This window comes from Oncorhynchus masou, chromosome 6 (genome assembly GCF_036934945.1).
Source record: "Oncorhynchus masou masou isolate Uvic2021 chromosome 6, UVic_Omas_1.1, whole genome shotgun sequence".
Taxonomy (NCBI): Eukaryota; Metazoa; Chordata; class Actinopteri; order Salmoniformes; family Salmonidae; genus Oncorhynchus; species Oncorhynchus masou.
The window spans coordinates 60,600,478-60,625,267 of NC_088217.1; the positions used below are offsets into that span (position 1 = coordinate 60,600,478).

General features: G+C 44.5%; 1 protein-coding gene across 1 annotated transcript; it reads left to right on the forward strand.

Moving 5' to 3' along the window:
* The first annotated feature begins 468 nt into the window (after positions 1-468).
* On the forward strand, positions 469-6,764 carry LOC135542367 (cytochrome c1, heme protein, mitochondrial-like). The gene is made up of 7 exons (XM_064969289.1): positions 469-590; positions 1,375-1,565; positions 2,693-2,819; positions 3,039-3,196; positions 3,436-3,596; positions 4,067-4,167; positions 6,195-6,764. The coding sequence occupies exons 1-7, from the start codon at positions 510-512 to the stop codon at positions 6,297-6,299; spliced, it is 924 nt and encodes a 307-aa protein (XP_064825361.1). The 5' UTR covers positions 469-509; the 3' UTR covers positions 6,300-6,764.
* Positions 6,765-24,790: the final 18,026 nt, after the last annotated feature.

Sequence of the window (24,790 nt, forward strand, 5' to 3'; positions counted from 1 at the left end):
AACAAATGTAAGCCTGCATAGTAGGTCCGTGGAAAAATAGAGAAGAAAAAAAATACGTCATGGTATAATTTGCACTCTTGAGTTTCCAACTTGGAATTCCGAGTTGGATGACCATTCAAAAAAGGTCTCCCATTCGGTGCTTGTTTTTTCCAATTCCCAGTTGTCTTGACAGCGTTGAGGTCGGAGATTTCAGAGTTCCCAGTTGTCGTGAACGCGGCATCAACGGAATCAGCGTTTCCACTAGTTACCATAGCAACCAAGTCAAAATTCGTAAAATATCGTAAAAATACATAAATTTACTTTTTGGTCTTAATTTAAGGTTAGGTTTAAAATCCCATGTCAAGAAGATAAATTGTAGAAATGGGCGGGGTTTATGCCGGTGTGTAACTAGTGACATCCCAGAATCAGGCTCAGGCGGAATAACGCGCAACGCAATGTCTGACGTAATTGTGGCTAGCCTTACATAAATTGGCGTTCCGCTGTCTTTCGAGGCAGGAAAAGGCAGGAAGATGGCGGCGCTACGAGTGGCCGTGCTGTCGGGGACTGGAAGAGCCCTACTATGCACGCCAAAAACGATCAAGGCCCCTCGGGTATGATATGTTTATCCTCTCAATGCTGTATTTGGATTATGCTCGCTTCTGCCTGGTTTTTTGTAGGAAAGATAACACTTTCAAAGCCACCCTGACCGCTAGCCGGGTAACGTTAGCTAGCTAGTACTGTAGCTAACAGGCAAGGTCACTCGTGCAATGCTAACATTAATGTGAGCTAGCTTGCTACATTCTTAAGGCACTACCCATTATGTTATCCTTGCTATTTTGAAGCGATGGCAGATTGAACATCGTATTGGGTGTTTGTTAGCATTTGAACATAGATCGTCGCCAGTTGATGGGGGGGAGGGATAATGCCATGTCAGGTTCCGTTAACAGTGTAGTTAGCGAGATGCCTGCTTTTCTTGCCGTTTCATCAGGTTGATTACAAAAGTAACGTTAGCTCATTAGGGAGCTAGCTGGAAAGCAAAATCCAGGTAACGTTAGCCTGATACAATCACATTGCTGGAAAGCTGGCTAACGTTAGTTTACAGAGCCAGAGGTGGTTTGAATTGACATAGCTAGCTAGATTTTATTTATAAAAACGACTGATTTGAGACTGGCTAGATACACTACTATCTATAGGTTTTATTTTACTAGGCAAGTTAAGAACAAATTCTTACTTTCAATGACGGCCTAGGAACAGTGGGTTAACTGCCTGTTCAGGGGCAGAACGACAGATTTGTACCTTGTCAGCTCGGGGATTTGAACTTGCAACCTTCCGGTTACTAGTCCAACACTCTAACCACTAGGCTAGATATCTTATGTCAACTCTCTTCCTCGACAGGTCAACATGTCGTTTGCCAGTCTACCCAGGTCAAAGAAGGTGGCCCTGACAATGTTTGGTGTGTTGACAACCAGTGGGGCCGGGATTGCTCTGATGCTACAGCAGTCTGTTAAGGCCTCAGACCTGGAACTCCACCCCCCCAACTACCCCTGGACCCACAACGGCATGTTGTCAGCCCTTGACCACAGCAGGTACAAGCTAACTCCTAACCAAGAAGGACACACAATTGTGTAATTGCATGTAACATTTTACAGTAATGTTATCACTCAGGCTTTTTCCGGTGCTTGCAATGAAACATTTAATTTGAGACTTTGTTTCTGTTCATTTTAGGGAAATATACATTTCTTAGGAATTCTTCAGTAACACTTGTTATGACTGTCATAACCATGTCATAACAGCTGGTGTAAGTTGTCATAACCTTTCATAATATGGCCATAACACTGTCATGAACCATATATTTACACCTGTTGTGACATTGCTTTATTTTATGGCTGGTTATGACACCTAAAGAGTCAAAACCCATTTTTTTTTCTGCCAAGAAGTTTCCTTTCGTTTGAAAGTTTGTTCCTTAAATCCTTTGTTATAATGAATTTGTACATGTTTTTTTCATAATATTTTAAGTAACTTATGGAAAATAAACTGACACTGTCAAGAAGCATTATGACCATCATAATCATATAAGCCAGATAGGCCTATCACGTACATGCCCTTATATCAATCACAAGGAGGGTGTCTTGTCCTGCTCCTGAAATCTGCTCCTGCATTCATTCATCCATCATCAGCAACAGAGCATTGTGTTGGTACATGTCTGACATCGATGTGTGCTCAATTACGATGATTTAATATGGTCAATTTAAAAAAAAAAATATGTGTGTATATGTATATGTGTTAGGCTATTGTGTAGTGGAATGTTTTACCTTGTATGGGAAGTTGTGGGTTTTGACACTCCTATGTTGGTCTCATAACCCGCCATAAAATAACGCAATATGTCACAACTGGTAGAAATGTCGACAGTGTTAGGACCATATTATAACAGGTTATGACAAGTTTGTCAACTGTCATAACCTGGTAGTGACCGCGTCATAACCTGGTAGTGACCGCGTCATAACCTGGTAGTGACCGCGTCATAACCTGGTAGTGACCGCGTCATAACCTGGTAGTGACCGCGTCATAACCTGGTAGTGACCGCGTCATAACCATGGTAGTGACCGCGGGTGTCAAGTAGCGTTACAGAATCTTGTTATTACATACTAGATCATATTTGCCTGACAAGGAGGACTGGATGAAATGGATCTTAACTGTTTTCTTTATATTGCAGCATCCGTCGTGGATATCAGGTGTACAAGCAAGTGTGTTCAGCGTGTCACAGCATGGAGTACCTGGCCTTCCGTAACTTGGTTGGAGTGTCGCACACAGAGGCGGAAGTTAAGGTTCTGGCTGAGGAGGTAAGGCTGTGTCCTTGACCATTAGATTAAACTAGGTCATGCCCTTATAGATGAGTGTATCAGTTGCTCTGGTGAGAACTTGCACCTGAGCACAGTTCCAGGATCAGTTTTCCCTGTCCTAACATTAACCATTAGGAGCGGAAATGCAAACCGATCAGTTTCTAGGGACATCTTGGTCCTTCTCCAAGTCACTGACCGCCGTCTGTTTTCTCCGCTCAGATTGAGGTGGTGGATGGCCCTGACGAGTCGGGAGAGATGTTTACCCGTCCAGGAAAGCTCTCCGACTACTTCCCCAAGCCATATCCCAACCCAGAGGCTGCCCGTGTGGCCAACGGCGGAGCCTTGCCACCAGATCTCAGCTACATCGTCAATGCCAGGTACTTTGTTGCTAACGTCAGAGTATCTGGTGATGGGTCATATCGACAGTAAACGAAAAGTTAGATTTAAGGTACAATATATTGTAACCTTTTCTTACCCAAAATATGTTTTTACTGTCTATGGAGCAGGATAATATACTTTCGTAAATCCACAGCAAGACACTCCACTCCTATTAATCATGCAATGATATCGTACCTTACATTGCCTTGTCCTAAGTTGTTTCTCTCCATTGCTCCAGACATGGAGGTGAAGACTATGTATTCTCCCTGCTGACGGGTTACTGTGAGCCCCCTGCTGGAGTGGAGGTGAGAGAGGGCCTCTACTACAACCCCTACTTTCCAGGCCAGGCCATCGGCATGGCTCCCCCTATCTACAATGAGGTCCTGGAATTCGAGGATGGTCAGTAGGATTCCCCCTTCTTGGGTTCACTAACTTGAAATAATGGATAAATCAATTCATAAAGTAATTTTTATACATTTACATTACATTTAAGTCATTTAGCAGACGCTCTTATCCAGAGCGACTTACAAATTGGTGAATTCACCTTCTGACATCCAGTGGAACAGCCACTTTACAATAGTGCATCTAAATCATTTAGGGGGGGGGGTGAGAAGGATTACTTATCCTATCCTAGGTATTATACATTGTGCTCCTAGGACTCCGTTTTAACCTTTGACCTGACAGGCTGAATGTCTGTATAGAGTCATACTTATGACTTGATATAGTATAGTGAAAGTGGCATTTTCTGTTTTGGTCATTTAGCAGACACTCTCAACAAGAGCAACTTAGTCAGTTGAATCCACTAAGGTAGATAAGACAACCACATATTACCATCATTGCAAGTAAAACCTTCCATTCTCATGTGACAGGAACCCCAGCCACCATGAGCCAGGTGGCCAAGGATGTGTGCACCTTCCTCCGGTGGGCAGCCGAGCCTGAGCACGACCAGCGTAAACGCATGGGCCTGAAGGTAAGCTGGGAGGGGGTGCTGCCTTCTGGCGTAATAGAACGAGCATCAGAAATGTATTCTCAACCTGGGGTGTATTCATTAGTGCAAACCGTAGCAGAACGTTTTGCGATGAAAACAAGTTCATTTTCAAATTCAGGCAATCCCTCTTTATTTCGGTCCATTTACTTCCGTTTGGTTTTTAGTAAATATACCTCTTTCAACTGTTTATGACCAAATCACTTAGCACTCTTGAAGTGGTAGATCTATGTGGGGCATTGCTTGCTGTCAAGCAATCCAAAGAGGGGATTTGCCTCAGTAGTGCTTCCTTTATTTCATAAAAAAAAGTGGTCACTAGAAGCAAGCGGAGATCTACCGCTCAGATTTCTTTGTTTTAAACATGATAAATGTAAGCCTATGCAACATTAACCAAATAACAACAGTTCTCTAGGAATGAGGTTTGTGCAGTAGGTCTATTACATTACATTAGCATATTGGCTGTAGGATGGCCCCTCCCCCAAAGTGACTCTTTACACCAGGTGTCAAACTCATTCCACAGAGGGCTGAGGATCTTTGGGTTTTCATCCCTCCCTTGTACTTCATTAATTAGTGACCTTAATTCATCAATCACTCCCCTCACCTGGTTTTAGAGGTCTTCATTGAAAGGAAATACCACAAATCTGCCGACACTACGCCCTACAGGGAATGAGTTTGACACGACTGCTTTACACTGTATACCAGAATTTCCTTTGTGCTGTCTTAGGAATGTTGCATTATCTCACCAACCCCCCTCTTGTCATACCTCTGGGTAGTAAAGGTTCCGTTGTCTTTACATCATCTAAGTCTATCTGATTGGAAGTTGACTTTTACAGTATCCTTTTGGTCAACAATTCCAATTCTGAATCCAAACAACTTGGATGCTTATAAACAGGTCTTAGATTCATTGTCTTCCTTTTTCTTTGTTCTTGACCTGCACTAGTGAGATACTCTTGCTTTCTCCACCCCAGGGACTCTTGAGGCATGCCTTGTAATTCTTACAAATACTTTTCTAACTTAATGGTGTTACTATAATATCAAATGCAGTCAGGTTTATCAAATGTAGATAGTTAAATATTATTTATTTTTGGCCTGCTAATATTATTCTTCTCAGACCATATTATATTTCAAAACTCCAGCTTTGATGACAAAATGGATCAGTTGCTATATCACTTGCGAGGCACAGCTGAGCATAAATAATTAGCTTTTTTATTTTACTGGACAGACGGTACACTTGCATCTGGTCCGTCTCAGCCGAGAGAGGAAGGGAGAGCGCTCTCTCCTTTCCTCATGTGAGACTGGCCAGAGAGAGGGGACACTTTCCACCTAATGGTGGAACTCAAGTCTCACCGCATTTATTTTTGCTTCATGCACAAATTCATGTTATTCCTTTATTCAAATGGACACGACTAGCTGCAAATAATTAATTGTAGAAGTAGGGAGAAGCGTATTTTTATGTTTAGAAAAAGTGTTGAATAAAAACAATGACAGTGCTGAATAAACTTAAACATGAACTCATAAAAACAGCAGCTCTATGCTTTATTCTTTTTGGTCATGGTTTTTAAAGTTATAAAATCTCACGTAGGCTAGTATCGAACTTCGCTCTTGGGTCGTGGAAACTGTAGGCACAGTGATTTGAGCTGTCCAATTGCCAGCGATGTAGGCACACTTGATTTAGCCACAGTTCTCCTGGTCTGCCAGGCAGGCGGAGTTTGTCCCTTCAGACAAATGAACATTTTGCCTACCTGGTGCGTCGGGCTTCTGAATCAAGTGCACCTACCGCCAACAGCGCAAGACAAATTTAAAAAAATAAATAGGAGTGCAGGCCTTTTTTTTTTTTTACTGAAATGTTTGGTGATTGACTAAGAATGCCTTTAAGATCACAGGTTGGTGATCACTGTTTTAATACGTGACAAGTAGTGCTTTCATATATTCATTGCATTTAATTTCATATGTATCTAACATAATTTAAAGACTGGAGCGATCCAATTCACTCAAACTCTTTCTTCCCCCAGCTGCTCATGGGTTCCGCCATCTTGGTCCCTCTGGTCTATTACATGAAGAGGCACAGGTGGTCTGTGCTGAAGAGCAGGAAGATTGCTTACAGGCCCCCCAAGTAAAGACCTGGACAGCTGCATTTTGCCTGCCCATGTGGCTGCTCGAACTCTGACCCCTCTGATTTGCAATTGTCCATCTTTAATTTAAACACAACCTCACATGCATTTAAGATATGGTTGCCCTAATTCACTTGATGGGGGGTCTTTTGAAAAAGAGGTATTCTCTGCCAAAAGGGAAGGATGTAAACACCATCTCAACTTGTTTTGAACTGTAATCAAATGAAACGTGTCCAGGTTGTGGTCTAGTGTTTCCCAACTCCAGTAACCCCAACAGCACACATTTGTTTTGGAGGGAAACACTTGTATAGTGGCTAACCAGTTCTTTTGAGGGGATTCTCAACCGGAGTCATTGTATGTTCCTGCAACCTTCTTGTGCTGTTGTGAATGTCACATTATAGGTTCTCTACACTTTGGTGTGTAAATATTTAATAAACACTGGTGTACTGAATAAACCATGTTTTAATCCGATACTACGTGTGACAATGTTATTCTGCAATGCACCTACACCTCGCTTCTGTGGCTCATACACTTTCTACACAACATGTAGGTGCTGCTTTAGTTTGAGATGATAAATCTCTGTCGAGGGGGAAGCTGGGTTTTACATGGTGTATATTTCTTCTGAACACTTCTGTTTCTTGGCAATGCCAATTCTTGCATTTACAAAATAATAATTTTTGTTCGCTAGCGGGACAGGCAAACGCCAGAGTACTAAATTGTAAACCAATCAAAACGTGTGCAATCTCTGATCATTTTATTTAACTAGGGTAGTCCGTTAAGAACATTCTTATTTACAATGAAGGCCAAACCCGGATGACGCTGGACCAGTTGTGCGCCGCCCTATGGGATTCCCAATCACAGCCAGATGTGATAAAGACTGGAATCGAACCAGGGACTGTAGTGACTCCTCTTGCACTGAGATGCAGTGCCTTAGCCTGCGGCTCTGCTCAGTTATCCATATCTAAGGTAGACAGTCTGTGCCATCTGACAAAACGCTATCGGTCTTATTTGTAATCCACTATTTAGTTATATGAAGGTGACACCATTAACGCAAGCTGTAAAATTACTCCCAACTTAGAACACAGCAAGATTAGTAATGTCGCTAGCTAGTTACAACAGATCTTTTGCTAACTTGTCATTAAGGCACAAGGGGTGTTTTAACCGTGTCCAAAAAGGGGCCTCGAGTCACACTACCAGCTACTTTGGCCACCAAATTTAAGCAGCAAGATCATTTCAATAATGGTGAGGGACATGTAGCTGGCAAAATTCTTCTCTATCATTCTAGATTGCACCTCCGTTGTCAGCCACACTGAACAGTTGTGATTATAATTGTCACTGAAGGAGAAGCCCCACATAAAGGAACATTTTATGTAGTCCACAGGCCAACATTTGGCATCCCTGATTCTCAAAAGATTAGAGGAGCATTTTTATTTTATTTTGAGGACTGCAGAGGACAGTCTTATGATAATGGGGCCAACATGAGGCAAAAACGTGTCCAAGCCAGACTCCTGGAAATGAATCCAAGAGCTCTATGTGGGGCTCACACATTGAACCTGGTTGTGGCTGATGCTTCCAAAAGTTCTGTCGATGCCACAGGGTACTTGGCATCTTACACAAACTGTACACCATGTTCTCAGCCTTCACACAGTGATGGGCCATCCTGAAAAAACATGTGGACAGCACTTTGAAGATGTCAACTGAGACAAGGTGGGAGAGTAAAGTTAAGTGTGTCGAGCCACTGAGGTATCGGGCAGCGGCATTGAGAGCGGCACAGATTGAGGTGAGGGATCAAACCAAAGACCCTGTGGTAAAGTTTGAGGCCCAGTCCTTGTCAGAGGAGGTGGGATTATACCACTTCAGCATCTGTACAGGGGTGTGGTATGACATATTGAGCCAGATGCAACGTGATCAAGCTGATGCAGTCTCCCAGTATGCATGTGGATGTTGCAGTCAAGTCTTCTCAGAAAGACAGAGGTTGCAGCAGCTACAGGTCAACGAGCTTTATGACTGCGCAAACGTCAGCCAAGGATATTTGCGAGGGTATGAATGTAGAGGCCATTCTACAACAAAAAAGGCTGAGGTCCACAAAGCAGCATTTTTCATAAGAATCATTCGATGAGCCTTTGAGTGATGCCCTGAAGAAGCTGGAGGTGACATTTTTCAATATCATTGTTGATGCTGCAACCTTAGCCATTCAGGAAAGATTTTCCACATTGGAAAATGTGGGAGAGAAGTTGAGTGCTGTCAACCTTCCAAAGTCTCTAAAATGAGGAGCTGACAGAACAATGTGATGCTCTTAGTATGACACTACACTATAAAGAACACTCAGACTTGGATGGCAGAGAGCTTGCACAGGAACTGAAGAACTTGCTTGACTTGCCATTGAAGACCATGACCTTACTTGAGCTGCTGATATGTATACACGAAAGGGAGCTCTCAGAAATGTATCCAAATTTGTGGACTGCTCTCAGAATTGGTCTCACTCTTCCAGTGACTGTGGCTAAAGCAGAGAGGAGCTTGTCAAAAGCTGAAGCTCATCAAATCTTACCCGAGGTCCACCATGTCACAGGAACACCTTAGTGGCCTTACTGTCGTCAGTATTAACCATGCAATTTCTGGGCAGATTTCTTAAGATGTAATTGATGACTTTGCATCAAGGAAGGCAAGAAAGGTCAGGGTTTAGATGGCAGTTGTGCAATTTAGTTTGTGTCAGGTATGAAGGGAAGACCCAGATGCAGACAACGTCAAATTAACAATGGTTTAATAATCCAACGGGCAGGAAAAAGACAGGTTAAGGCAGGCAGGCAGGCAGGGTTCAGTAAACCAGAGGTGGGGCAACGGTACCGGGCGGCAGGCAGGCTCAGGGTAGGCAGAGTTGTCAGGCAGGCGGGCTCAGAGTCAGGACAGGCAAGGGTCAAAACCAGGAGGGTGAGAAAAAGAGAGACTGGGAAAAGCAGGAGCTGAGACACAAAAATGCTGGTTGGCTTGACAAACAAGACGAACTGGCAACAGACAAACAGAGAACACAGGGGGGTGGAGACAATCACAAAGACAGGTGAAACAGATCTGTGTGTGACAGTTTGTGTGTTTTTTGTTCAATGTGTAGTAATCAGGTTCTATTTGTGTATTTGTGTGATATAGGATTTGTGCAATTTAGTTTTATTTGTGTGTTTTATGTTAGCAATAGGGTAATAGTGTTATTATTTTTTTTAATTTTATTTAACCTTTTTAACTAGCAATAGGGTAATAATTAAATAATAATTTTATTGTATTTATATACTAAAATTTGTTTCTATTTGACTTTCTTACTTTTTGATATTTATGAGTCTTATTTTTATATTTATATAGTTTTAAATGTTATGATTATTTAGCTTTTGGTGCTTATGGAATATTTCAGGGATCTTTTATTTCAGCTCAAGAAACATGGGACCAACATTTTACATGTTGCGTTTATATTTTTGTTCAGTGTATATAGGAAAGACACCAAGAGACGACAAAAATACTATTTACACACTTTATGTATTCATATTCTTATTTTCATTACAGTTAAGTTAGATCTTTAGAAAGAGAGAGGCTGTAATACAATATGTTTTTTTATCTGTTTTTTTAGAGCTAAACTTGCTTTTTGCCTGAGTAACCTCTGGTGGCAGAGCATTCCATGATGACATGGCTCTATACATAACTGAGTAACCTCTGGTGGCAGAGCATTCCATGATGACATGGCTCTATACATAACTGAGTAACCTCTGGTCGTAGATCATTCCTTGATGACATGGCTCTATACATAACTGAGTAACCTCTGGTGGCAGATCATTCCATGATGACATGGCTCTATACATAACTGAGTAACCTCTGGTGGCAGATCATTCCATGATGACATGGCTCTATACATAACTGAGTAACCTCTGGTAACAGATCATTCCATGATGACATGGCTCTATACATAACTGAGTAACCTCTGGTGGCAGAGCATTCCATGATGACATGGCTCTATACATAACTGAGCGACACATAAAATCTGTTTTTGGTTTGGGTACTCTGAAGAAATCCATAGTGGCATGTCTGGTGGGGTATGTACGGTATGTCTGTTCGAAGTGTATGCAAATAGATTATACGCAGTCCGGGTGACTCTGAGGTACCGGAACACATTGAGAAAAAAATGCGGAGGCAAATTGATTAAATACTGATCGCTTTTATTAGAAGGTCTACAGAGCGAACAGTGAAATAATAAATCATGCCGCGAGTTGTACCGGATCTGGGCAAATAGGTGCCAGAACAAACCAAGTCAAATCTGAAAGGTGCTGGGCTCAAATTAAGCACTGATTCTACGAGTGGTTAGGCATATTCAATACAAAAATGTTTCTTAAAAAGACTTGAAGAGACGTAGTAAATTTCTCCACAACCCTATCATGCGTGTTGTTGATGTTAGTTCTGTGTGTGCAGTTAAGAGCCAGGCTTAATGCTTTGTTTTGAGCAAGCTGCAGCTTTGCTGGGTCTTTCTTTGCTGATCCTGATCATGTTACTGGACTGTAATTAAGACGGGACAAGACCAGAGCCTGAACAACTAGTACAGTTGATCTTTGTGTCAAAACGCAGAACATGTTTTTAGAACAGACACCTCTCCCCATCTTCACAACAACTTTGTAAATACGACTTGAGCATGAAAGCTGATCATCCAGGGTGGCATCCCTAGAGGGGGTGGGGTACTGTCACACCCTGATCTGTCGCCCATCTTCCCCACTTATCCTCTGGGTATTTATACCTGTGTTTTCTGTCTGTCTACGCCAGTTCGTCTTGTTTGTCAAGCTTACCAGCGTGCGTCCTATCAGCGCCTGGCTTTTCCCAGCCTCTCTTTTTCTCGTCCTCCTGGTTTTTGACCTTTGACCTTTGCCTGTCCTGACCCTGTACCGGCCTGACCATTCTGCCCGTCCCTGAGCCTGCCTACCGTCCTATACCTTTGCTCCACCTCTGAATTACTGAACTCTGCTTGTCCCTGACCCTGAGCCTGCCTGCGTCCTGTACCTTTGCTTCACCTCTGAATTACTGAACTCTGCTTGTCCCTGACCTTGAGCCTGCCTACCGTCCTGTACCTTTGCTCCACCTCTGAATTACTGAACTCTTCTTGTCCCTGACCTTGAGCCTGCCTACCGTCCTGTACCTTCGCTCCACCTCTGAATTACTGAACTCTGCCTGTCCCAGATCTTGAGCCTGCCTGCCGTCCTGTACCTTCGCTCCTACTCTGGATTATCGACCCCTGCCTGCCTTGACCTGTCGTTTGCCTGCCCCTGTGGTTATAATAAACATTGTTACTTCACACTTACCTTGATTCCTGATAGTTTTACTCCCTGAGCTGTTAATAATTCATGAGTTAATGCTTTGAGTCTTCACAGATTGTGACATGAAACCCTACAGTTCTTCCCTTATATTAAGTGGCGCTGACCCAACAATTATCAAGTGTGAATATGCGCAGTCCGCACTCACCGGGGATATGGCGGATGCTCTCTTCTTATGCCAATAAGATGTGCTATACTATTGTTCGCTCAATTAAGTTAACTATTTTGATAACTAAATGACAGATGAGACTTTTCATTATATTCTCTATTTGCTTTGCAAACTATGTTTTCCCACGATTGTGTTTTGAAATATAGCAATATGCCTGGCTGGCCTCAACTTTTCACTGAAAGTCACAGTTCAACAATCATCTATTTGGTATTTGCCATACAAGCTGCCTAAATTCCTCGCGCTGCCTAAATTCCTCGTGCTGCCTTTCCTTACAACTGTAGCTAATGCGATTGAATCAACAACAATAACAAAAAATGTAAGAAGCTAATGATCCACTTTGGCCAAATCATGCTTTAGTAGTCTATTTTTAATGATTTTATTTGTTTCTGTATAGACAGGAGTAGGCTAATTAGGCTATATAATTTTGGCAATTTAATCAAATTTACTTTGGGAAAGCTTAGCTTCCCCTGGCCTTATGGACACGCTGCCTATATTTAGGGAGGTAACTTGACATCTAAGGGAATTGCTTACACCGCGCTTACCAACTCATCAGTATGACTAGTTATTTCATGTGCTCTGGCAGAGAAGTAGCCTATGTGAGCTCTTTAACAGTGGCCTAAACATCCAGTTAAAGTATCCATCACCAATAAATGAATGCACTTCAGAGGTAATAGGCTGGTTTATGCTGTGAACAACATGCTTTTATTAACCTACCAGAATCGCCTACAATAAGCCTTCAAATTGTCACATGCGACGAATACATATGTATACTTACAAGCCCTTAAACAACAATGCAGGTCAAGAAATAGAGTTAATAAAATATTTACTAAATAAAAAAAGTCAAAAATGTTTTTTAAATCAATCAAAAAGTAACACAAGAAATGTACATTACTATAACGGGGCTATATACAAGGGGGTACCAGTACCGAGTCAATGGGCGGGGGCACAGGTTAGTCGAGCTCATTTGTAAAGTGACTATGCATAGATAATGAACAGCGAGTAGCAGCAGTGTAAAAACAAAGGAGGTGGGATGCGGTCAATGTAAATAGTCTGGGTGGACATTTGATTAGTTTAGTTGCTCAGAAGTCTTATGGCTTGGGGGTAGACGCTGTTAAAGAGCCTTTTGGTCCTAGACTTTGTGCTCCGGTACCGCTTGCCGTGTGGTTGCAGAGAAAACAGTCTATAACTTGGGTGACTGGAGTCTCTGACAATTTTTTGGGCCTTCTAACACCACCTATTAGATAGGTCCTGGATGGCAGGAAGCTTGGTCCCAATGATGTACTGGGCCGTTCACACTACCCTCTGTAGTGCCTTACGGTTTGATGCCGAGCAGTTGCCATACCAGGTGGTGATGCAACCAGTCAGGATGCTCTCGATGGTGCAGCTGTAGAACCTTTTGAGGATCTGGGGACCAATGCCAAATCTTTTCAGTCCTCTGAGGGGGAAAACTGTCTTGGTATGTTTGAACCATGATAGTTCGTTGGTGATGTGGACTCCAAGGACCTTGAAACTCTCAACCCGCTCCACTACAGCCCTGTCGATATTACTGGGGGCCTGTTCGGCCCTCCATTTCCTACAGTCCACGATCAACTCCTTTGTCTTGCTCACATTGAGGGAGAGGTTGTTGTCATGGCACCACACTGCCAGGTCTCTGGCATCCTCCCTATAGGCTGTCTCATCGTTGTCGGTGATCAGGCCTACCACTGAAGTGTCATCAGCAAACTTAATGATGGTGTAGGAGTTGTGTTTGGCCATGCAGTCGTGGCGAACAGGGAATACAGGAGGGGACTAAGTACACACCCGGGAGGGGCCCCAGTGTTAAGGATCAGCGTGGCAGACGTGTTGTTGCCTACTCTTACCACCTGGGGGTGGTCCGTCAGGAAGTCCAGGATCCAGTTGCAGAGGGGGGTGTTTAGTCTCAGAGTCCTTAGCTTAGTGGGCCCTATGGTGTTGAATGCTGAGCTGTAGTCAATGAACAGAATTCTCACATAGGTGTTCCTTTTGTCCAGGTGAGAACGCGCAGTGTGGAGTGCGATTGAGATTGCAATATCTGTGGATCTGTTGGGGAGGTATGCGAATTGGAGTGGGTCTACGGTGTCCGGGAGGATGCTGTTGATGTGAGCCATGACCAGCCTTGCAAAGCACTTCATGGCTACCGACGTGAGTGCCACTGGGTGGTAATCATTTAGGCAGGTTACCTTCACTTCCTTGGGCACAGGGACTATGGGTGGTCTGCTTGAAACATGTAGGTATTACAGATTCGGTCAGGGAAAATGTCAGTGAAGACACTTGACAGTTGGTCTGCATATGCTTTGAGTACACCTCCTGGTAATCCGTCTGGCCCAAGTGCTTTGTGAATGTTGACCTGTTTAAAGGTTTTGTTCACATCGGCCACCGAGAGCGTTATCACACAGTCATCCAGAACAGCTGGTGCTCTTGTGCATGCTTCAGTGTTGCTTGCCTCGAAGCAAGCATAAAAGACATTTAGCTCGTCTGGTAGGCTCGCATCACTAGGCAGCCTGGGTTTCCCTTTGTAGTCCGTAATAGTTTTCAATCCCTGCCACATCCGACGAGCGTCAGATCCGGTGTAGTAGGATTCAATCTTAGTCCTGTATTGATGCTTGGCTTGTTTGATGGTTTGCCTGAGGGCATAGCGGGATTTCTTATTAGTGTCCGGATTAGTCTCCCGCTTCTTGAAAGTGGCAGCTCTAGCCTTTAGTTTGATGCAGATGTTGCCTGTAATCTATGTCTTCTGGTTGGGAAATGTACGTACAGTCACTGTGGGGACAACGTCAGCGATGCACTTATTGATGTAGCCGATGACTGAGGTGGTGTACTCCACAATGCCATTGGATAAATCCCGGAACATATTCCAGTCTGTGCTAGCAAAACAGTCCTGTAGTGTAGCATCCGCTTCATCTGACCACTTCTGTATTGAGTGAGTCACTGGTACTTCCTGCTTTAGTTTTTGCTTGTAAGCAGGAATCAGGAGGATAGAATTATGGACAGATTTGCCAAATGGAGAGTTTGTATGCATCTCTGTGTGTGGTGTAAAGGTGGTCTATGATTTTTTTGTCCCTGGTTTGCACATGTGACATGCAGGTAAAATGTGGTAAAACTAATTTAAGTTTGCCTGCATTAAAGTCCCCGGCCACTAGGAGCGCCGCTTCTAGGTGAGCATTTTCTTCTTTGCTTATGGCCTTATAGAGTTGGTTGAGAGCGGTCTTAGTCCCTGCTTCGTTCTGTGGTAGTAAATAGACAGCTACGAATAATACAGGTGAAAACTCTCTTGGTAGATAGTGTGGACTACAGCTTTTCATAAGGTACCTAGGTGAGCAATACCTCAAGACTTATTTAATATTAGACATCGTGCACCAGCTGTTATTGACAAAAGGACACACACCCCCACTCCTCGTCTTCCCAGAGGTAGCGTCTCTGTTCTGCCAGTGCATGGAAAATCCCGCTAGCTCTATATTGTCCGTATCTATGTTCAGCCACGTCTCAGTGAAACATAAAATGTTACAGTTTTTAATGTTCCGTGGTAGGATAATCTTAATCGTAGGTCATCAATTTTATTTTCCAAATATTGCACGTTAGCAAGAAGAACAGATGGCAGTGGGAGTTTACTCGCTTGCCTACTGATTCTCAGAAGGTTGCCCGATCTGCGAACCCCTTTTCCGGCATCTTTTCTTCACACAAAAGGAGTGGATCTGGGACTGTTCCAGTGAAAGCAGGATATCCTTCAAGTCGGACTCGTTAAAGGAAAAAGTTTTATCCAGCCCGCGGTGTCCATAAGTTATTTTCGGTCATAAGCAACATTATGTACACAATAAGTAAAAAAATAAGTTACACAAAACGCAAAAAAACAACAACAATAGCACATTTAGTTGGGAGAACGTAAAACGTCAGCTATGTTCTTCGGCGTCATCATGTTCCAAGATCATACACATTACACACACACACACACTTTTACAGTCATAACTTGCTGCTGCTACTTTGTTTGTTATTTTACTCATATTATTATTATTATTATCTGTCATGTCGATAACCTTCCTTCATGTACATGTAACGGTTTTCTTTATGCGAAGGAGAGTCGGACAAAAATGCGTCGTGGCTATTGAGATTCATGTTTAATGAAACAAAGGAAACACAAATCAATACAAAAACAATAAACGTAACGTGAAAACCTGAAACAGCCTAAACTGGTGCAAACTAACACAAGACAGGAACAGGATCAATCAACCACAAAACCCAACACTAAACAGGCTACCTAAATATGGTTCCCAATCAGAGACAATCACTCACACCTGCCTCTGATTGAGAACCATATCAGGCCAAACATAGAACTAGACAAACTAGACATGAAACATAGAATGCCCACTCATATCACACCCTGACCAAACAAATCATAGAAACATACAAAGCAAACTATGGTCAGGGTGTGACAGTACCCCCCCCCCCCCCCCACCTCCCCCCCAAGGTGCGGACTCCGGCCGCAAAACCTGAACCTATTGGGGAGGGTCTGGGTGGGCATCTGTCCGCGGTGGCGGCTCTGGTGTGGACGTGGCCCCCACTTCACCATAGTTTTAGTCCCCCACCTTGTCCGCTTCCGTGGTCTCCCCGAACCACGGCGACCCTACTTAATGACCCCACTGGACAGAGGGGCAGCTCGGGACAGAGGGGCAGCTGCTCGGGACAGAGGGGCAGCTGCTCGCGACAGAGGGACAGCTGCTCGCGACAGAGGGGCTCTGGTGCCTCTGGGCAGAGGGGCTCTGGTGCCTCTGGGCAGAGGGGCTCTGGCAGCTCTGGGCAGAGGGGCTCTGGCAGATCTGGGCAGAGGGGCTCTGGCAGCTCTGGGCAGAGGGGCTCTGGCAGCTCTGGGCAGAGGGGCTCTTCAGACTCCGACAGCAGCACCGGACAGGCGGGAGACTCCGGCAGCAGCGCCGGACAGGTGGGAGACTCCGACAGCAGCGCCGGACAGGCGGGAGACTCCGACAGCAGCGCCGGACAGGCGGCAGACTACGGCAGCAGCGCCGGACAGGCGGGAGACTCCGGCAGCACTGGAGAGGAGGAAGGCTCCGGCAGCACTGGACAGGTTGGAGACTCCGGCAGCGCTGGAGAGGAGGAAGGATCCGGCAGCGCTGGACAGACGGAAGCACCTGTACGGATGAGCCGGAGAGACAGCCTGGTGCGGGGGGCTGCCACCGGAGGGCTGGTGCGTGGAGGTGGTGACGGATAGACCGGACCGTGCAGGCGCACTGGAGCTCTTGAGCACCGAGCCTGCCCAACCCTACCTGGTTGCATGCTCCCGGTCACCCTGCCAGTGCGGCGAGGTGGAATAGCCCACACTGGGCTATGCAGGCGAACCGGGGACACCATGCGCAAGGCTGGTGTCATGTAAGCCGGCCCATGGAGACACACTGGAGACCAGATGCGTAGAGCCGGCTTCATGGCACTTGGCTCGATGCCCACTCCAGCCCGGCCGATACGCGGAGCTGGAATGTATCGCACCGGGCTATGCACCCGCACTGGGGACACCGTGGAGCACACAGCATAACACGGTGACTGCCCGGTCTCTCTATCCCCCCGGTAACGACAGGAAGTTGACGCCTCCTACCTGGCTCTCCTACCTACCATAGTTTGCTATGTATGTTTATATGTTTTGTTTGGTCAGGGTGTGATCTGAGTGGGCATTCTATGTTGTGTGTCTAGTTTGTCTGTTTCTGTGTTTGGCCTGATATGGTTCTCAATCAGAGGCAGGTGTTAGTCATTGTCTCTGATTGGGAACCATATTTAGGTAGCCTGTTTGGTGTTGGGTTTTGGTGGGTGATTGTTCCTGTTCCTGTCCTTTTGTCCTTAGGTCTGTCGTGTGTTCGTTTGCACCAGTATTAGGCTGTTTCGGTTTTCGTTACGTTTATTGGTTTTTGTATTGATTCGTGTTTCTTTAGTTTTATTAAACATGGATCGCAATAGACACGCCGCATTTTGGTCCGACTCTCTTTCACCTACAGAAAACCGTGACAGAATCACCCACCACAACAGGACCAAGCGGCGTGACAACAGGCAGCGGCAGCAGGAGATACGAAGTCTGGATTATACGACTTGGGAGGAAATAGACAAGTGGGAGGTCGACCCAGGGAGAGTGCCGGGGCCCGCCTTGGATTCGCTGGAGCAGTGCGAAGAGGGGTATAGAAGAATGGAGTTGGAGAAGCAAGCATGGCGGCGTGGTAGGAAGCCCGAGAGTCAGCCCCAAAAATTTCTTGGGGGGGGGACTCACAGGAAGTATGGCGAAGCCAGGTAGGAGACCTGTGTCAACATCCGGTGGTTACCGGGGGGCTAGAGAGACCGGGCAGGCACCGTGTTATGCTGTAGTGCGCACGGTGTCCCCAGTGCGGGTGCATAGCCCGGTGCGGTATATTCCAGCTCCGCGTGTCGGCCGGGCTAGAGTGAGCGTCGAGCCATATGCCATGAAGCCGGCTCTACGCATCTGGTCCCCAGTGCGTCTCCTTGGGCCGGCTTACATGGCACCAGCCTTGCGCACGGTGTCTCCGGTTCGCCTGCATATCCCAGTGCGGGCTATTCCACCTCGCCGCACTGGCAGAGCGACCGGGAGTATTCAACCAGTTAAGGTTGGGCAGGCTCGGTGCTCAAGAGCTCCAGTGCGCCTGCACGGTCCGGTCTACCCAGTACCACCTCCACGCACCAGCCCTCCGGTGGTAGCTCCCCGCACCAGGCTTCCTGTGCGTGTCCTAGGCCCAGTACCACCAGTGCCAGCACCACGCATCAGGCCTACAGTGCGCCTCGCCTCTCCAGTGCTGCCAGAGCTTTCCTCCTCTCCTGCGCTGTCGGAGTCTCCCGCCTGTTTAGCGCTGCCAGAGCCTTCCTCCTCTACAGCGCTGCTGGAGTCTCCTGCCTGTTCAGCGCAGCCAGAGCTGCCAGTCTGCATGGAGCAGCCAGAGCTGCCAGTCTGCATGGAGCAGCCAGAGCTGTCAGTCTGCAAGGAGCTGCCAGTCTGCAAGGAGCTGCCAGTCTGCAAGGAGCTGCCAATCTGCAAGGAGCTGCCAGAGCTGCCAGTTTGCAAGAAGCTGTCAGAGCTGCCAGTCTGCATGGAGCAGCCAGAGCCGCCAGTCAGCATGGAGCAGCCAGAGCCACCAGTCAGCATGGAGCAGCCAGAGCTGCCAGTCAGCAAGTAGCAGCCAGAGCCATCAGTCTGCCAGGATCCGCCAGTCAGCCAGACTCTTCCAGATCCGCCAGTCAGCCAGACTCTTCCAGATCCGCCAGTCAGCCAGGATCTTCCAGATCCGCCAGTCAGCCAGGATCCGCCAGTCAGGCAGACTCTTCCAGATCCGCCAGTCAGCCAGACTCTTCCAGATCCGCCAGTCAGCCAGGATCTTCCAGATCCGCCAGACAGCCAGGATCCACCAGTCAGATAGACTCTTCCAGATCCGCCAGTCAACCAGACTCTTCCAGATACAGCAGTCAGCCAGACTCTTCCAGATCCGCCAGTCAGCCAGATCTGCCAGAACCGCCAGTCAGCCAGACTCTTCCAGATCCGCCCCTCAGCCCAGAGGCGCCAGAGCCCCTCAGCCCAGAGGCGCCAGAGCCCCTCAGCCCAGAGGCGCCAGAGCCCCTCTGTCCCGAGCTGCCCCCCTGTCCCGAGCTGCCCCTCTGTCCCGAGCTGCCCCTCAGTCCAGTGGGGTTATATAGTAGGGTCGCCGTAGCTAGGAGGCCAAGGAAGCGGACAAGGTGGCGAACAAAGACTAGGGTGAAGTGGGGGCCACGTCCAGCACCAGAGCCGCCACCGCAGACAGATGCCCACCCAGACCCTCCCCAATAGGTTCAGGTTTTGCTGCCGGAGTCCGCACCTTGGGGGGAGGGGGGGTACTGTCACACCCTGACCATAGTTTGCTTTGTATGTTCATATGTTTTGCTTGGTCAGGGTGTGATCTGAGTGGGCATTCTATGTTGTGTGTCTAGTTTGTCTGTTTCTGTGTTTGGCCTGATATGGTTCTCAATCAGAGGCAGGTGTTAGTCATTGTCTCTGATTGGGAACCATATTTAGGTAGCCTGTTTGGTGTTGGGTTTTGGTGGGTGATTGTTCCTGTTCCTGTCCTTTTGTCCTTAGGTCTGTCGTGTGTTCGTTTGCACCAGTATTAGGCTGTTTCGGTTTTCGTTACATTTATTGGTTTTTGTATTGATTCGTGTTTCTTCAGTTTTATTAAACATGGATCGCAATAGACACGTCGCATTTTGGTCCGACTCTCTTTCACCAACAGAAAACCGTGACAGGTATAAATAAGAAAATACTAAATATATACAGTGGGGCAAAAAAGTATTTAGTCAGCCACCAATTGTGCAAGTTCTCCCACTTAAAAAGATCAGAGAGGCCTGTAATTTTCATCATCGGTACACTTCAACTATGACAGACAAAATGGGGGGGAAAATCCAGAAAATCACATTGTAGGATTTTTAATGAATTTATTTGCAAATTATGGTGTATTAATGGCACCTGTTTGAACATGTTATCAGTATAAAAGACACCTGTCCACAACCTCAAACAGTCACACACCAACTCCACTATGGCCAAGACCAAAGAGCTGTCAAAGGACACCAGAAACAAAATTATAGACCTGCACCAGGCTGGGAAGACTGAATCTGCAATAGGTAAGCAGCTTGGGTTGAAGAAATCAACTGTGGGAGCAATTATTAGGAAATGAAAGACATACAAGACCACTGATAATCTCCCTCGATCTGGGGCTCCACGCAAGATCTCACCCCGTGGGGTCAAAATGATCACAAGAACGGTGAGCAAAAATCCCAGGACCACACGGGGGGACCTAGTGAATGACCTGCAGAGAGCTGGGATCAAAGTAAAAAAGCCTACCTTCAGTAACACACTACGCTGCAAGGGCCTCAAATCTTGCAGTGCCTGACGTGTCCCCCTGCTTAAGCCAGTACATGTCCAGGCCCATCTGAAGTTTGCTAGAGAGCATTTGGATGATCCAGAAGAAGATTGGGAGAATGTCATATGGTCAGATGAAACCAAAATAGAACTTTTTGGTAAAAACTCAACTCGTCGTGTTTGGAGGACAAAGAATGCTGAGTTGCATCCAAAGAACACCATACCTACTGTGAAGCATGGGGGTGGCAACATCATGCTTTGGGGCTGTTTTTCTGCAAAGGGACCAGGATGACTGATCTCTGTAAAGGAAAGTATGAATGGGGCCATGTATCGTGAGATTTTGAGTGAAAACCTCCTTCCATCAGCAAGGGCATTGAAGATGAAACGTGGCTGGGTCTTTCAGCATAACAATGATCCCAAACACACCGCCCGGGCAACAAAGGAGTGGCTTCGTAAGAAGCATTTCAAGGTCCTGGAGTGGCCTATCCAGTCTCCAGATCTCAACTCCATAGAAAATCATTGGAGGGAGTTGAAAGTCCGTGTTGCCCAGCAACAGCCCCAAAACATCACTGCTCTAGAGGAGATCTGCATGGAGGAATGGGCCAAAATACCAGCAACAGTGTGTGAAAACCTTGTGAAGACTTACAGAAAACGTTTGACCTCTGTCATTGCCAACAAAGGGTATATAACAAAGTATTGAGATAAACTTTTGTTATTGACCAAATACTTATTTTCCACCATAATTTGCAAATAAATTCATTAAAAATCCTACAATGTGATTTCCTGGATTTTTTGTCTTCTCATTTTGTCTGTCTGTTGAAGTGTACCTATGATGAAAATTGCAGGCCTCATCTTTTTAAGTGGAAGAACTTGCACAATTGCTGGCTGACTAAATACGTTTTTGCCCCACTGTACAAAAAATATATATTACAACATTTTTGTGCACCAAAAACACCTAATTAAAATGATTCAGGAAGATTCTGTTTGTTATTAACTATGGATAATGGCTTAACCTCTCTGGGATATGTGGGATGGTAGCATCCCACCCTGCCAACAGTCAGTGAAAGTGCAGGGCGCCAAATTCAAAACAACAAAAATCTCATAATTAAAATTCCTCAAGCATACAAATATTTTACACCATTTTAAAGATACAATTCTCGTTAATCCAGCCACAGTGTCTGATTTCAAAAAGACTTTACAGCGAAAGCACCACAAACGATTATGTTAGATCACCACCAAGTCACAGAAAAACACAGCGATTTTTCCAGCCAAAAAGTGGAGTCACAAAAAGCAGAAATATAGATAAAAATTAATCACTAACCTTTGATGATCTTCATCAGATGACACTCATAGGACTTCATGTTACACAATACATGTATGTTTTGTTTGATTAAGTGCATATTTTGTTAGTGTAATTTCATTATTCCAATATGTTTTCATGAATTTAATTCAGTTAGTCTATTTTATGAGAATTTGTAAGATTCTTATTTGCATAAAATGGACAGAGTCCAGTCTTGTCAAAATTAGATAATAGTAATTATTCTCGGAGCGCGCTGCCATGTACAGTGCCTTGCGAAAGTATTCGGCCCCCTTGAACTTTGCGACCTTTTGCCACATTTCAGGCTTCAAACATAAAGATATAAAACTGTATTTTTTTGTGAAGAATCAACAACAAGTGGGACACAATCATGAAGTGGAACAACATTTATTGGATATTTCAAACTTTTTTAACAAATCAAAAACTGAAAAATTGGGCGTGCAAAATTATTTAAAAAAAACTTTATGGAAAAAGCACACCATGCAATAATCTGAGTACGGCACTCAGAGCCCAAACAGGCCAAAGAAATATCCGCCATGTTGTGTAGTCAACATTTGTCAGAAATAGCATTATAAATATTCACTTAACTTTGATGATCTTCATCAGAATGCACTCCCATGAATCCCAGTTCCACAATAAATGTTTGATTTGTTCGATAATGTCCATCATTTATGTCCAAATAGCTACTTTTGTTAGCGCGTTTTGTAAACAAATCCAAAGTCACGAAGCACGTTCACTAGGAGCAGACGAAATGTCAAAAGGTTCCATTACAGTCCGTAGAAATATGTCAAACTATGTATAGAATCAATCTTTAGGATGTTTTTTAACATAAATCTTCAATAATGTCCCAACCTGACAATTCCTTTGTCTGTAGAAAAGCAATAGAACGGGAGCTACCTCTCACGTGAACGAGCGTCACGAGCCTATGGCACTCTGCCAGACCACTGACTCAAACAGTGGCCCTTATGAGCCCTTCCTTTACAGTATAAGCCTCAAACAAGTTTCTAAAGACTTTTGACATCTAGTGGAAGCCTTAGGAAGTGCAACACGACCAATATCCCACTGTATATTCAATAGGGAATGAGTTGAAAATTGACCAACCTCAGATTTCCCACTTGCTGGTTGGATTTTTTTCTCTGGTTTTTGTCTGCCATATGAGTTCTGTTATACTCACAGACATCATTCAAACAGTTTTAGAAACTTCAGAGTTTTCTCTATCCAAAAAGTAATTATATGCATATTCTAGCTTTAATGACTGAGTAGCAGGCAGTTTACTCTGGGCACCTTTTCATCCAAGCTACTCAATACTGCCCCCCAGTCACCAAGAAGTTTTAACAAGATGATTAAATTCAATCATAAATATTAGTAATTTTGGTATAGAATTCTTTCATTTTTGTTTGTGTTCAAAGTAGTTGGCAACAAGAATAAAAACATTCATTTCAATGGTCTTGTTATCATTGCAATATTAACATATTGTATGCCTCATGCCAAAAACATTGGTAGGGTTCAAAAAGCTAAATAAGTATTCTGCAAGGTTTTCCAAAAAATCTATCAAAGATTTACATTTATGTGTAGGATTTTCACCTTCTTTTTTGCAATATCATAAACAGTAGTCTTTTATACTTTCAAAAATGCATTTTATATATTAATATGGTTTAAGGCGGGCACTTTTGTCAAGATGACAAGTTGAAGGTCCTCTACTCAAATGGCACAACAGAATCGTTCAGATTGACCAAAGCACCACAACCATCTCGTATAATTGGAGGGATGTCTCCTTTCATATCTGGAAAATGAAAAAGTTGTTGAAGCAGAATCTGATGCTGCTGCTGCATTGCTCATCTTCACAGTGGGAATCCAGTTGACATGGGTGTCTTGACAGAGGTCAGCTGGTGAACCTACAGTAGTACATAAACCAATGAAAAGCTTCAGGTCACCTGTACCATCAGGGCTCTTAATTGTTTGGTTATGTTTAATTCATTCACGTGTTTTAGTGTCATATAAATATTGAATTTGTTGTTTGTCTTGAACAACCAATAGTCAACACATCAGGTTGTCCTATCCCATTGAGACTTTTGTCGTATTCTGTAATGTCCATACATTTTCCCTGCTCCTATGAATAAATTTAAACAAATTATCATTAGGTTATCATATGAATAAATTAATATATGATAACCACTGGAGGTTTTTATTTTATTTTATTTTTTACAATAATGTCCTCCAGGCTATATGGACGTCATATTGTACAATTTGCTTCTCTCCTTTTCATGGTCAAAGCTAGAAGGGATCCAGTTTTTGTCAAATGAACATGATATTTGACATTTCGTAGCAGATTTTAAGAATTTAGGCAGCAGGTTTGGAGTATTAGGTTATGTATAAGAAAGGTGTTAGGGCTAGCTAAAATGCAAACAAACAAAAATATTTTGAACAATTTGACAATAGCTGGATCCCTTTTCGCCAGGACCCCTTTTTAATAGGGCTAGATTACACGGTTGCATTCAAGACAAGGTCGTTTTTATTGATCTGTTGTTAGTGTCAGTAGAGTAGGTCTAGGCTACCATCATATTGAATGAGATTCTGCTAATTTCTGCAGTCATATAAAGTGTAGTGTAGTATAATTGCATTAAATGCTTACCAAAGTCCACGTCTCTGATATAGCCTATAACCCTGACACTACGCGCTTATTAATAACCTAAATTATCACTATCCAATTTATTCATAACATTAGGAATAGTATGCTTGCATTTGTCTGCAAATGCGATGATAGACTACAAGCTA

Coding starts and splice junctions, on each gene's coding strand:
- LOC135542367 (XM_064969289.1), top strand. CDS start 510: ATGGCGGCGCTACGAGTGGCCGTGCTGTCGGGGACTGGAAGAGCCCTA. Junction 2,820..3,038: donor TTAAGGTTCTGGCTGAGGAG/GTAAGGCTGTGT, acceptor TTCTCCGCTCAG/ATTGAGGTGGTGGATGGCCC. Junction 3,197..3,435: donor AGCTACATCGTCAATGCCAG/GTACTTTGTTGC, acceptor CCATTGCTCCAG/ACATGGAGGTGAAGACTATG.